The sequence below is a fragment of the Pogona vitticeps genome, chromosome 1 (assembly GCF_051106095.1).
Source record: "Pogona vitticeps strain Pit_001003342236 chromosome 1, PviZW2.1, whole genome shotgun sequence".
NCBI lineage: Eukaryota > Metazoa > Chordata > Lepidosauria > Squamata > Agamidae > Pogona > Pogona vitticeps.
In genome coordinates, this window is record NC_135783.1 from 108,896,152 (window position 1) to 108,911,377 (window position 15,226).

At 42.1% G+C, this 15,226-nt stretch overlaps 1 protein-coding gene across 1 annotated transcript in view; it reads right to left on the minus strand.

Annotated features, from left to right (window-relative positions):
• Positions 1 to 13,815, minus strand: part of ZNF292 (zinc finger protein 292) — a 49,566-nt gene extending 35,751 nt beyond the window's left edge. Inside the window, exons 1-3 of the mRNA XM_020791520.3 lie at positions 13,474 to 13,815; positions 382 to 536; positions 157 to 235 (exon numbers count right to left, since the gene is read on the minus strand). Coding sequence (XP_020647179.3) covers positions 157 to 235; positions 382 to 536; positions 13,474 to 13,650 — 411 coding nt within the window. The 5' untranslated portion in view covers positions 13,651 to 13,815. The remainder of the gene's footprint in view (positions 1 to 156; positions 236 to 381; positions 537 to 13,473) is intronic.
• Between the last annotated feature and the right edge of the window lie 1,411 nt (positions 13,816 to 15,226).

Consider the following 15,226-nt stretch of genomic DNA (forward strand, 5'->3'; position numbering starts at 1 on the left):
TAGTTCCGTTTAGCAATGTTTCCGGATAGCGACGATTAATCCGGAACGGATTAACGTCGCTATGCGGGGCACCACTGTATATATATTTGTGTCACTTAAGCTTAACTTTGAGCACAAATGTGTAAGATGGCTATAAAACTGAAACAAGACACCCACCTGAATAAAGGACTGGATCTCCTTCCATTTGTTTTCTGACAATTCAAGAGGCAGGCAGAGCAGGAGTTCAACATAGCTTCTGGAAAAAAAAACAAGATTGCAAAGTCAAAAGGAGAGTGAGTCTCTTACTCAATTTTCAGAAAAGCTGTTCACAACAATTCTTAAGTATCAAGCAGCTTTAAACAAAAATCAAATGGATGTTAACACTCATAAAAATATACTCACAGGGCTAAGCGTTCAAGCACAAGTACTACATTTTCACACTCAGAGGCAAGGTAAGGTTGTGCTTTAATGTAACTGTGTATAGCCTCTGTGTATACTTCCAGCAAAGGCAAGGGATCATCAGATGCCTTCCACTTTTCTGCATACTCAAGAAGCGTCTGTTTAGTAAAAAGAAATATAATTACCAAAGTTAAACAAGACTGAATTTATGTTTATCCAGCTAATTCACATATATGAAATGTAGCAATTACAGTGGTGTCTTGACCTGAGAACTTAATCCGAATTGGAAGGCGGTTCTCAAGTCAAAAAGTTCTCAGGTCAAATCTGCATTTCCCATAGGAATGCATTGAAAACCGTTTGATCCGTATCTGCTCTTTTCCGTCCATAGAAACTAATGGGAAGCTGCTATTCCGCCTTCGACCACTAGAGGGGGATATTTTGTTTCTTTTTTTCTTAGGTCAAGAAAGGTTCAGGGAAGGCAGGGAAAATACAGTCCAGGCAGTTCAGTACCAGGCAGTCCGAAGACTGTCTCCCAATCCATTCTCTAAACGCTGGGGGGAGTGAGGAAGCAGACAGGCACCATTTTCACTGGCCAACAGTTAACTGAAAGTTCAAATTTTGCACTTTCCCTGCCTCCCACGTGGGTTTTTTTCAGTTTGTAACTCAAATCTAAGTATGTAAGTCAAGTCAACATTTTCCTATGAGAGTGGTTTGTAAGTCAAAATGTTCTTAACTCGGGCCGTTCTTAAGTCAAGACCCCACTGTAACTGATTTCTGAGCATGCTACATCTACAATTCTTGGAACCTATCTCATGCATAGGACTTCTTTCCTTCACAGTCTTAGCAAAGAGTTTAGACAGGTATCTGTAGATGGAACACTTAGCTGCTTTCAATTCTAATCCATAACTGCAATGTACTGACACAAGCCAAGCAAATAACACCTGCACACGTGGGGCTGGAAAACCACACAATGCAGCTGGTATGTAACAATAATCAATATAACTATGATTATTTAAAATAGTCAGATTAACCTGCTGAAACAAATTTATGCGAACAAATGAAATCTGTTACATTCACGGCACTTTCACGAAACTTATAAAATTACAAGTTGAAATGAAATCCAAGGACAAATTATCTGGCAGCTATTATACTCCTATAAAGAAAACAACCATTAAATTAACAATCATAATATAAATCACAAATGCAGAAGTTGGTGAATACTATTGTAATGTACATTTCTGCAATAAACTTTTAAAAATAAAGCACAGAATTGTGATAAAAGTACTGTGCAGAATGTACATTTGGTAAATACATTAAACAAATAAATCATTTTTGAAACTGAAAGGAACTGTACATTCAGATCTTAGCTTTGAGACAGGAATTCTTTGTTGGAGGAATTGAACAAAATCATAGTAGAAAGAATAGCTCGTTACATACATGCTATTCCAGAGGTGAGATGACTAATTTAACATCTCTCTTCCCTAAGATGCCTAGAAAGGTCAGGAGAACAGTCTGGCCCTCTGATCAATAGGTTTTTCTTCCATATGAGCCTGCCCGTCCTCTAAGATCAGGCCAGGAGGCCCTTCTGAAGGTGCCATCCCTGAAAGAGGTGAGGGGGATGGCATGTCGAAATAGGGCCTTCTCGGCTGTTGCCCCCCAACTTTGGAATGCCCTCCCTAGAGAGATCCGCCTGGCTCCGACACTCTTGGCCTTCCGGCGCCAGGCAAAGACCTTTCTGTTCAGCCAGCATTTTAATTAAACAATATCCCCTAGCTGGCCATATGAGCAGCAGGACTTATTAATATTAATTTTAATGTTTTAAGAATTATTTTAATATATGCTATTTTATATTGTCTTTTAAAATGTTTTTAATGTTTTTAAGGTTTAATGCTGTACGCCGCCCAGAAGCCACTGGCAATGGTGCGGCTAAAAATATTGTAAATAAATAAATAATAAATAAATCTAGCAGTGACTGGGCAAGGATCTCATTTGGATTGCTACAGAGTTATCTTCCTGGAACAGGCAGAAGGGTGAGCAACAAGAATTCCTCTTTCAGCTGCTGTTGAAGAAACTTGTCTATTTTTGCACAAGACAAGCATATAAAAGAGAACTGGGGTGCTTCGATGCTATTTAGAAATAAGGGAGGCTTTCATTTACTTATTTGTATGTTGTCAAGCTTCTACCTAACTCTGGGAGGTATGACTTTGAGATACATGTTTGTTTGTTTGTTTTTAAATAAGCAGGCTTAGGCTTTGGCAGAGCCTGTAAATAAATCTATTTGTGAACTCAACAGGTCATTCAGCGGACTCAAAGGCAACAGATTAAAATATCCTATGTTATAGCATATACTATCTAATCTTTGCTGGTTTTTAAGATTTTCAAGGCACTGATTACATGCCTAACATCGATCATCCTATTTAATAAACAAAAAACCTTTCATAATTATGGAGTGCCACATGCGCTGAATAATTCCCAGTGAATTATATAGCCGTGTCCCACTTAACAATTACCCCGCATTACGATGAATCCGCTTCACGATGATGTTTTTGACGATGGTCTAAATGGGGTTTTTTTGCTTTGCTAAGATTGGTTCCCCGCTTCGGGAACCAATTCTTCGCATTACAACGATCAAAACAGCTGGTCGTAGGGTTTCCAAAATGGCCACCGGCTGCTCAAAATGGCTCCCCGCTGTGCTTAGGGACGGATTCCTTGCTATACAGGCACAGCAAATGGCCGCAGTATGGAGGAGCATCACTGGACGGTGAGTTTTTAGCCCATGGGAATGCATTAATTGGGTTTTAACGCGTTTCAATAGGTTTTTTAATTTCGCTTTACGACGTTTTCGCTCTACAGCGATTTCACTGGAACGAATTAACATCGTTAAGTGAGGCACCACTGTACACAAATTACTTTAAAGAACGCAGGCTATATAAGAATGACATTCCAGACTGCTAAACTTTACATCTGCTCTATCAAAGTACAGGTAAATGTCAACAAGAACATGGCAGCTTGGTCTGTCCACTTAAAACTTAACAGTAAGTTGTGTATAATTAATACTGTACTGTACCATCCTCCACCAATGGAACTTGTTCTAATTCCAGATGGTAATTCTGGTAATTCTAATTCCAGGTGGTAAACTTGATACCATACCAGAATTAAGACTTGTTAATGCAGGAATAATATGTTTCATGACAAATCACGCATTCAACTGGACTGCTTATACTAGTCGTCCCCAACCTTTTCCCAACCGTGGACCGGTTGGGGGGCGGTGTCCGTGCATGCAGGGATGTGGCATGCTCACGGGGGCGTGTTGCACTCTCGGGGGCGTGTTGTTCATGCACATGGGGTGCACTTGCGGGGAGGGGTGCTCACAGGGGGAGCAGGAGATCTGTGTCCATAGTCTGGTCCTGCCTAGGCCACGGACCAGTGCTGGGTCGCAGACCAGGTGTTGGGGACCCTGGTTTATACACTCCGGTCAAACCATAATATTTTGTCTTTTGCCCAACCAGTATAGTCACCTAGTTCTACAGAACTGTAGTTTCACTGCGGAAAGCAACCACTATGAATTCTTTTACAGACCACAAGGAATAGGGATAATAGGTAGGGTACTCAATCCTATACTGTGAAAAGAAAATTCAGAGCAGATATCATATCTACACATGTCCCAAGCAGCAATGCAGACACACACACAAAAAAATACTGCTTAATTTTTCCATGAATAATTTTCCACTTCTGAAAAACCTCATTGTGATGGACAGGTCAGTAACCACTCCTGTCCATCATAATGGAACCTTGATATATCAACCAATGGTTGAACAGAAGAGGCGGAACAAAGGAAATATAAAAGGAATGGAAGAGAGTTAAAGATCAGTTAGGGATGAGTTAGGGTTAGAAGTTAGAGTTAGGAACTTCAGTTAGGGATATCAGTTAGAGAGAAGCAGTTTAGGCAGTTAGGACCAGCCTTGTGTTAGAGAAGGGTAATAGAGATACAGAATAAGACAAGGAAAGTACAAATCTTGTATGGTTTATGGTTATGATTGAAAAGATTTAGAAGTGAAAAGAAATGAATAAATACCTTGATTAAAATGATTCTACATAAACAAATATAAATGTTACCAAAGCACAATTTATTGAATGAATAAAATAAGACCTTCCATGATTCATTTTACGTGATTTACTGATAAACACGTAAATAAACATTAATTATATTGGAGAACTGTGATTTAAGAGTCATGTTTGATAGAGTGAGGAATAAATCCTCTGGTGGCAGCGGAAAAGGGTGAGAAATAAATGTCATACCCGAATGTGAACCTGGGTTGTGTGGAAGAACAAACAGGGGAACTGGGGGTGTGCGACACTCATCATTTCATAAAAGTCATTAGTACTAATGAATGAATGCCAAATTTCCTGCATTTGAAATTGACTAAGTGTAAATATTTCCACATTCCACAGTGAGGGTGAAACTGAAGGTGCCCCAGTGGATTCAGTGAGAAGGAGTTGACCTCTTTTACAAGTAGAGGAATTAACAACCAAAACATAATCATTGCATGTTCTAAAATTAACCCCCTAGCAATTTTCTGAGATTTTTCCTTTCAAATTAAAAGAGGTAAAAACAAAAATGTAAAAATTGAGACAAGTGTTTGAATAAAAGTAGCTTCCAAATCTGGAACTTGATTGAATGCAGTACAGTGGTGCCTCGCTTAGCGACATTAATCCGTGCAGGAAAAAACATTGCTAAGCGATTTCATCGCTAAACGGAATTTAAAAACCCATAGAAACGCATTAAAACACCAGTAATGTGTTCCTATGGGCTTCAAAACTAACCTTAAAGCGAAGGTCCTCCATAGGGGTGGCCATTTTTGGTGCCTCTAAAGCGAGGACACACAGTGGGCGGCCATTTTGTTTACCCGGCAGCCATTTTGAAACCGTGATCAGCTGGCCGAAAATGGGGGCTTTGCGACGATCGCTTCCCTGCGATCATCGCAAAGCGAATTTTCCCCATAGGGACCATCACTAAGCGATCGCTTTTGCGACTGCTTAAACTCTGTCGCTAAGCGATTTCGTCGCTCAACGGAGCGATCGCTAAGCGAGGCACCACTGTATTTAAGCTGCATGTGAACTTTATTTTCTTCTAATAAAATATTTCAATTCAAGTATCTATGTGCCAAATATATAGTCAGCTCACACACGATTTGAGGATCATAATCTTTTCTTCACATTTTCCAGAATTCCTCTAACGGGGAAAAATCCAGTTCAACATTTTCTTGACCAGGGTTCCCCAACCCCCAGTCTGTGGACAGGACTGGGCCATGAAGACATGCACGCCCCCTCCCATGCACGCACACCCCCTCCCACGTTCACATACACAGTCCTTCCCACAGACACATGGCCCCTCCCACGCATGCACAGGTGCACACATGGTCCCTCCCACTAACACATGGATACCTGCACAACCTCTCTCAAACATGCACAGACGGTCACACGGATGACCTCCTGCCCACACGTTAAACTGGTCCATGGAGGCAAAAAGCTTGGGGACCACTGTTCTAGACAACAAAAATTACTTGCCCCAAGCATTCTGAGTACAAATCTAGTTAACCTGGAACTGCAATGGAAAGATACACCTACTTTCCCCCCAATGCCTAAAAATAACTGGATAGCTCCAACACTTCTGTCTATACATTTAGCTTTAACCAAATATAAATGCTCACTTGCAACTTATTACTTTGTTCTGACATTATCAAACTGACTTGCTCCAGCTTCCCTTCCCTTTCCTTGGGTGTCTCATCCTGTCAGTTAGTAAGCCAGAGGACAGGATCTTCATGTAATATTTGAATTAATGAGAACCATCATATAATACAATATCTGTCAGTAATGAAAAAGGATCAACTTAAATCAATGTTAGTTTCAAACAGAAAAGACCCACTGAAACACAGTCGGACCTTTGTATCTGTGGGGGAACAGTTTCTTGCCCCCCTGCAGATACTGAAAACCACAGACAGTAATAAACACATAGCAAACAGAATCCCTGTACTGTCAATCTGCAACAACACTATTTAGAGAGAGAAAAATCTTCCACCCTCTTCAAGTTCAGCTGCCCCAGCAAGTCCTGCCACTGCCGCCAATTTAGCTGCACAGACCATCTTCCAAACAGAGGCGGTGGTGGCAACTCTCTCCACGCCCAAGTTCAGAGAATGAAGATTCATTTTTGTGTGTGCTCCTGCCCAAAAATCTACCGGGAGAGGGGATAGCCAATCCAGATCAGCTAAGGAAAGAGGAGAATGGATGGGGAGGGGAGGGAGGTATGTGATGAGAGCAGAGGAAGTGCAGGAGCTGGTTGGGTCCTTCTCTTCCTCTCTCTCCTTCTGCATGGATGTTGTTGCTCTGCATCTCTGCCTGGGCAGCGCAGACCCCCCCCCCGAGCTCTTGCCACCACCTCTTTCAACCTGATCTTTCCAGTTCCTGGTGCAATTGTGGCCATTTTGACTTCTTGGCAGAAGCCAGCACTGGAGTACCCATGCCTCACCCTACCTTGACTTGGCTGAGGGCCCAAACCAGCCCATGCCAGGGAGACCTTGAGCAAGAGGGAAGGAATAAGGAGAATCCCATCCCCTGTGTGAGTTCTTCTTCCCCACATCCCACCTAGTTCAGGCATTCTGAAAACCTGGCCTGGGCTTAAGAAATTGATCTGTAGTACCATGAGAGTTGACTGCAGATGCAGAGATCCTACTATAAATGGAGTTTATACTACCGTAGTTGTGTTTTAACAAGTCTTATTCATATCAATGGATCTTCTCCAATGGGCAGCAATAACTAGCTGCCCATTGAAGATCCATTGATCCATTATAAACTAGAAAAGCTATTTAAAAATAAAAGGATATGCTGCTGGAGACCTTAGATTAGATTAGGCATCCTTCAGTCTCGAGAGACTATGGTATCGTGCTCTGTATGGAGGACCTGGAACAGCGTCTAGTGTGGCTGAGAAGGCCAATTCAAGAGTGACAATCCCTTCCACACTGAAGACAAATACAATCTGTCCCCTGTCCAGCTCCCTGGTTTTGCTGGTTTCGGGACTGCCTCTTTGCCTTGGCCTGCTGGACAAGGGTCTCTTCAAAATGGGAGAGGCCATGAGGCACCACCTGCCTCCAGGCCGAACACTCAGATGTCAACGTTTCCCATCTGTTAAGGTTCGTTTCTAAGGTCTTCAGATCCCTATCCTTGTATCACAGCTGTGGTCTCCCTCTGGGGTGCTTTCCCTGCACTAATTCTCCATACAGGAGATCTTTTGGAATCTGACCATCAGCCATTCCAATAACATACCTGAGCCAACATAGATGTCGCTGTTTCAGTAATGTATACAGTCGTGCCCTGCTTAACGATTACCCCGTTTAACGACAAATCCACTTCCCGACGATGTTTTTGCAATCGCAATTGAGATCGCAAAACAATGTTTTAATGGGGTTTTTTCGCTTTGAAACGATTCTTCGCATTACAATAATCAAAACAGCTGATCGTCGGGTTTTCAAAATGGCCGCCGGCTGCTCAAAATGGCTCCCTGCTGTATTTTTGGACGGATTCCTCGCTTTACAGGCACCGAAAATGGCCGCCCCTATGGAAGATCTTTGATGGATGGTGAGTTATTCAGCCCATTGGAATGCAGTGAACAGTTTTCAATGCGTTTCAATGGGCTTTTTTATTTCACTTTACGATGTTTTCACTCTATAGTGATTTTGCTGGAACGAATTAACGTCATCAAGCGAGGCACCACTGTACATACTAACAATTCCAGCTCGTTCTAGGACTACTCTATTTGGAACTTTTTCCTGCCAGGTGATACCAAAATTGTATCAGAGACAACGCATATGGAATGTGTTCAGCTTCCTCTCCTGCCGAGCACAAAGGGTCCAGGACTCACTGCAGTATAGGAGTGTACTCAGGACACAGGCTCTATAGACCTGGATCTTGGCATATGTTGTCAGCTTCTTATTAAGCCATACTCTCTTTGTGAGTCTAGAGAACATAGCAGCTTTTGCCAATGTGTTTGTCCAGCTTGACATCTAGGGAGAGAGTGTCAGAGATCATTGAGCCAAGGTACACAAAGTCATGAACAACCTCCAATTCTTGTGTGGAGATGGTAATAGAGGGAGGTGAGTCCACACCCTGGCCCATGACTTGTGTTTTCTTCAGGCTGATTGTTAATCCAAAGTGCAGACCAAGATCAAGATAATCCATACTTTGATATCCATACTTTGATATCTCTGAAAATCTATATGCAGATATCTCTGAATATCTATGTACAGATACGAAAGTTAGGAAGAAGAAGAAAAATCAATTCATTTAAAACATGGTGTTAGAGGAAATATTTATGAATACCATGTACCACCAAAAAGGCAAATACTGCATTTTTGTTTCTAACACGCCCCCATTTACAAGACACCCCCCTCCCAATTTTCTAACCCCCAAATTAAGAAAACATAACTTTGAGGATTCAGCCTCTGGGCTCAAAATGTCAGACATTCTGTCTCTGTTGAATCTTGAGCCTACAGGTTCCACCTCCAAGGAGGTATGTTCCAATTGGTTTGTTCAGGATCAGCTGACGTCAGTTCCATAAGGCTAGTGATTCGAGTAAGCTAAGTGTCCTGACTTTAGGAAACTAAGCCTTGTGGCTGAAGGAAGCCTGTTTACAGAGGCAAGGTATGTGCCATTTTGTTCTCTCCTCAGCTATCTCAGCTTACTTCCATGTAAAAGACACCCCCTCAATTTTTAGGGTAATGATTTTAGGAAAAAGTAGTGTCTTATAGACGGAAAAATATGGTACATGGACCAAAGATTGAACCAAATCTGAAGCCTCACTAGAAGACAAAATGACTGAATTGAAGCCATTGTACTTTGGACATATAATAGGAAGACACAACTTACTTGAACAGACATTACTAAGAAAAGTGGAAGACAAAATAAAAAGAGGAAGGCCTAAAATGAGATGGAGTGACTCAATGAAGCAAGCCACAGATCTTTGTTTTTCAAGACCTGAGCAAGGCTGTTAAAATACTAAGAACACTGGCAGTCATTAAATCATAGGGATGCCATAAATTAGAAGTGATTGTATGGTACATAACAACAATCCTTAAAAATTGTTATCAATGAAACAGCACCAGCAACATTTTGAAGTATTTGTAATATGTGCAAAATCTTTGACATCTCTTATCAAAATCGGAACAGAATGCCTTGCTCTCTCACGGGAAAAGGATTAGACAGGAAATTATATCTGCAAAATGTCAGGGTACATTTTATTTTAATCAACCTGATCTAAATCATTATTTAATTTTTTTTTAAATTGGACTTTTTGACAATTTAAAAAATTCATTTTTTAAATTTAATTTGTAATTTCAATCATGATTTAAATCAATTTGCTTTTAAAAAATCATTTAACATTGGACTAAAGTTTCCAGAAACCTTCACCATTAGCTGTGTTTACCATGATTTCTGGGAGTTGTCGACCAAAAACATCTAGGGACCCAAGGTTGGGAACCACTGCTCTATATTCATCCTATACTCATTCTTTCCTTTCTAGCTTTCCCTCTGATGGCACATCTTCTCCTATAAGGAACCCTGAGCTGTTGTTTGCTTAATTCTTATCTGCTACTATATTCTGACACCTTTGTCAGTCTTGGATTTGCTAATTTTCTGCTCTTGAATTGTACCAGATCCCAAGAAACTTTGTAGTCTTGATCTTGGTTCACTATGTATCATCTTAAATATGCTACGTGCCCTTACCCTTTACAAACAAACAGAAGCAGAAAATCCTCACCTGTGCCAGTAGTATCGAGTGACTACAACACAGGGAAGCAGCATTTATTGTATTTCATAATAAACTGTAAGGAACGTAACTGATATACTTTATTGGTACCCAACCCTAACTGGGATCTTCCAATCTGAAGCAACTATACATGGAATAACACAAGTGAACCCTAAATTAATATTAGATTGTGCTTCGACAGTGGCCCTATGTTATGCTATCAGAATTAAAATATAAGACTGCACATAGTTTTGGAGCAGCATTCCCTAACCTATTACCCTCCTGTCACTGTGGACAAAAAGTCATGCTTGCTGGGGCTGAATAATATACAAATGATTTGAGAAGGTTGAATTGGAGGACTCTTATTGAATTAGAAAGGCCAGCTTTTGTTTCAGCGTTGTGAACTATGATGATTTAAATATTACACTGCAGAGGTAGCTTCAACCTTTAGTCCCATAGATATTCAGAATGACAAACTGTACAATCCCTGATCACTGGCCATGGGCACCAGGGCTTCTGGAAGTGGAAATCCAAAAAAATCCAAGAACTCAAGATGAAAACATTTACATCAGCACACAGATTTTCTATCTTGGGGTACATCTGAATCAACAAACCAAGGTCTGTAACACTCTTCAATAAAAATCACTTGCCAACATAACAGGCACAACAAAAGGTAATTACTGAGACATGATTTATGCTTAGTACAATCTGACATATGTCTAACTCTTGTTTTTCGTATTAGCTTTTATACTCACATTAAGACATAATTCTTTGGTTTTGATTAAATGGACTCTGTCTACCAGGTATGCTCATCTAAAGAGAAGGGTGAGGGGCACCTGACTGCAGCACTAATTCCAAGCTACTGTATATAAATCATTATATAGGAACCTCTGAACGACTGTCCAAATCAGTCTGAGTCTTGCTGAAAGTTTATTCACCCAAGACATCAGGAGTTCTATTGACCAAAGTTAATTTTCTAATTCAACTGATTGCAGCAATGTCACAAAGGACAACAATGAGGATTAGGCTACTATTCGTTCATATGACAAAACTAAGATTATACCAATAGGGCAAGACAAAAGAAGTTCATGCCACATAACAATCTCTTCTAATCTTGTTTATATTGCATAATAAAACAAACCAGAAAGAACGCTTATTAACCACATTTTCCTATTTTGTGTGGACCATTAAATTACGGCTACTAGTTTCAGAAAAAGATGTGATATGAAACTATAGGTTGAAACTCATTTCATATCCTGGCTTCTTTTGGAACATCTAAACAGAGTTTCCTGGTTGGAACAAAATGGGAAACCATGGTTAGGCTTGATGCTTTTTTGCTTATGTCAATTTAGGCATCCTTCAGTCTCGAGAGACTATGGTATCGTGCTCTGCATGGAGGACTTGGAACAGCGTCTAGTGTGGCTGAGAAGGCCAATTCGAGAGTGACAATCCCTTCCACATTGAAGACAAATACAATCTGTCCCCTGTCCAGCTCCCCGATTTTGCTGCTTTCGTGACTGCCTCTTTGCCTCGGCCTATGTCAGTAATGGTAGAGCAAGAGAACTGTTTTCAGGCAAAGGACTATTTCATATGTTCGTCTATTTATGTGAGATGGAATCAGCTGAGCATAGCTCCTACCAGTGACTTTCAGGTATCTAGAGATGTCAAAGAATAAACTTGGTATCTTTTGCATACGACACATGTGTGCTTCTAATATGTAGTCTCCCAATACATGTTCAACTCACACACTTTAGTTCTGGATTATTTGGCCTTGAAGAACTGAAGTTTTCTCCACTGGTAAAATAACTGCTGATATACAACTCAAAATACAGGACATGATTGTTTCAAATTTCAAAAAAGAGTAATTACAAAGGTGTTTTGAAATACAAACACTCAAGTAAAGATACGTGGACCCCCGGATGAAAATACTGATTTACTTCCATTTTGCAGGTTTAAAAGATTGCATAAAGTTATCTGATATAATGTACTTTTTCATAAATTTAAACTTCAAGTATCAAAAACGTAAGTTTCTCCCTGTTCTGTAGGTTCCAAATTCTAAACCAGAGACCCAATACACAGCTGGAAAGCTGGTCTAAACCCAGCCACTTTCCATAGTCCAGAAGCAGGTACTTTAGTTCCCCACAGAGAGCTGGTGAGTTTACTGTTGTATGAAGATGAACCATCACTTGCAGTTTCAGCTGACAGTTCTGTGAAAATTTTTACTCTAAAGGTTCTGAAACAGTGCAAATGTGAATAATGTGAAACTAGTTCAAACTACTTAGAACAACCAACGTGGTCTTCGAATCAAATGTAACTATAAACATTAATGAAAATGAATTACCATTCATTATTGGGATATAATACCTTTTACCATATTCTCCGTCTATACGAAAGTAAACAAAAGGAAAGGTTTACTTTGTGAGGGTTTTGTAAACGCGTTTAACACATTTGTGAACACTCCGAATTCTTTCAGGGTTTAAGACAACAAGGGCTGTTTGGCAGCTGACATATCCATATACAACCAAGCACATCTGAATTGGTACAAACAGCAATAGGCTGAACAAGCACTAAAAACACAGTGTATGCCTTGGATTCTTGGCCAATGCAAAGTGAAAAAGCTGGACCTTCTCAGATAAGGTGATTTAATTCAGAGAGGATAAGAGGGGGGGGGGCTCACAGAAGCCTCCTAGGAGGTGGATGTGTCCCTTCTGCCCTCGTACAGGTGATCCCAGCACACACACTGGGAAGCAGGGTGAGCGCCCATCCCAGAGAGACACAATGGGGCAGGCGACGGTGCCCGCTTTCCCTCACGACTCCCCCCCTAACTCCTCCCCGGGAAGAAGCGTTCCTTCCCAGCCCCTTTTTCACGCTTATGGCACGGCCGAAGGAAGGGAGAGGAGCTCGCCGCCGCCGTCGCCGCCATCAGCAGACAAAGGCCCCTCCGAAGCCGAGGCGGCCCCAGCGCCAACAAAGGGGCCGAGTCAAGATACGGGAGCGCCAGGACCCAGGGCGGCGGAGGCGGGGGGGCCGCACGGGGTGGGAGGGGGGAAAGCCGCGCTGTTCCCCCCCCTCGGACGGGGGAGGGGATTCCGGGACCGTGAGGAGCTCGCCTCCCGGCGGAAGGGGGGCGGGCCCACCGCCTTGCTCTGCCTAGAGACCGTTTCAATGAGCAGCGCTGGCGTTCCGCAGAAGCGCGGCCCAGCGACTCGCACCTTCCTGCTTCGCCGCCGCCTCTGCTCCAAAGGGCAAGCGGGCAAGGGCCAGGCTCCCTCCCAAGAAGCGACCAGGCCCATCCTGACCTGGCAGAGCTGCTGACAGTACTCGGTGGCCGCTTCCACGGCCGTAGCGCTGCTCTCTCTCAGCCCCGTCTCCAACTCCAGCAGCCGCTCCTTCAAGCTTTGCATATCCGGGAGGCCGCTCTCGGCGCCGCCACCGCCGATCCTCCCGCTGTCCTGCTCGGCCTCCTCGTCCGCCATCTTCGCACCCAGCTCCGTCGCGTACGCAGCCCCCCCCTCTATGCCTCCTGAACGGCCCACCACCCCGCCCGCACGCCCCGTACAGGGTCACGTGACCACACAATGCCACGTTCCGGGGAGGGGGGTCACGTGCGGGGATTACGGAGGAGAGTTCGAAAAGGCGGTTTGCTCGCGCCCTCCTCGTCCCCACCCACCCCGCGCGCTCTTTTCGCAGAGGGGGGGGGAGTGTCACGTGTCGGCGCGCGCCGAGCGGTGCTTGGGTCGCGAAGACTTTTGGCGGCAGAGGCGGGAGCGTCCCCTGCGAGGCTGCCGTTTCGTTCCTTGACGTTTTCTTTCCCACATTGAAAGGAGCGAAGCGTTTGTTAGGCTCACCGAGAGCGCGAAACAAAACTTTCTTCAGACACATCTTTTATTTTCATTCTGAAAGTTTGACTAATTTTATTTCTTCCCCTGGGTACACCGGCGGTGTCACAAAGTTTTTGTCTCCTTTATATATATATATATATATATATATATATATATATATATATATAGAGGCGGGACGTAAGAGTTAAGCCGCTGGGGAGCAATTGAGGCAAAAAGCAAGACAAAACAGAAACAAAAACATATATATACACCTAAGTATGAATATATATTTAACTGCAATATATATATACTTGCCTCAATTGCTCCCCAGTGGCTTAACTCTTACGTCCCGCCTCTCTCTCTATATATATATAAAGGAGACAAAAACTTTGTGACACCTTGAAAACTAATTTCCCTATTTTAAAGCAAGCTTTCGTGGACAAGTCCAGGTCCTCAGACACAGTCCTAAGGTTTCATGGCAAATACAGTAGAAATTGTGCAACAGCCCAATGCAGCATTTCATAAGGCAATTCAAAAACTAAGGAGATTCCCTCCAAACAAAAAATTATAATTTTAAACTGGACCTAGGATCCACACCAAATTTGGCACAGATTGAGCAGACGGACAGCTCTTGCTCTGCACCAAATTTGAGGACGTTTGGACAAACTGTTTTTGAGACTTTTTTTAAGTGAAAAAGACTGAACGGGCCACAAGTTGTTGACTGGCATTTCACACCTGGTAAAGATGATACTGAGTTCTGTAAACAGTATCAACAGTTGGTGGCTAAATGAATCTGATTCTATTTATGTGCATTAGTGAAAGAAGCATATCAACAAGAAACAACAGAACAAAAGCAACGAAATAAAGAAGATAAAGACGTTGTGGCACCTTAAAAGATTAACTGCAATATTTTAATATGAGCATTTGTAAATCAAGTCCACATCTTCAGACATAAGAAGTTGACTTATTCCAGGAAAGCTCACATTAAGCGGTATTTTGTTGCTGTTTACAGAACAAGTTTCAAAAGATATTAATTGAATACAAAATGGGGCTTGTCGTTACTAAGTATAAATGCCAAAATAACTCACACTATTTACAAATTAAAACTACCAACTACTACAGTTTATCTTAGAGCCATGTATGACTGTTTTGCCATGTACTTTCTGTATTCTTACTCTTATGTCTGGAGAAATGGACTTGTTCCGTGAAAACTTACATTAAAATAACAGCA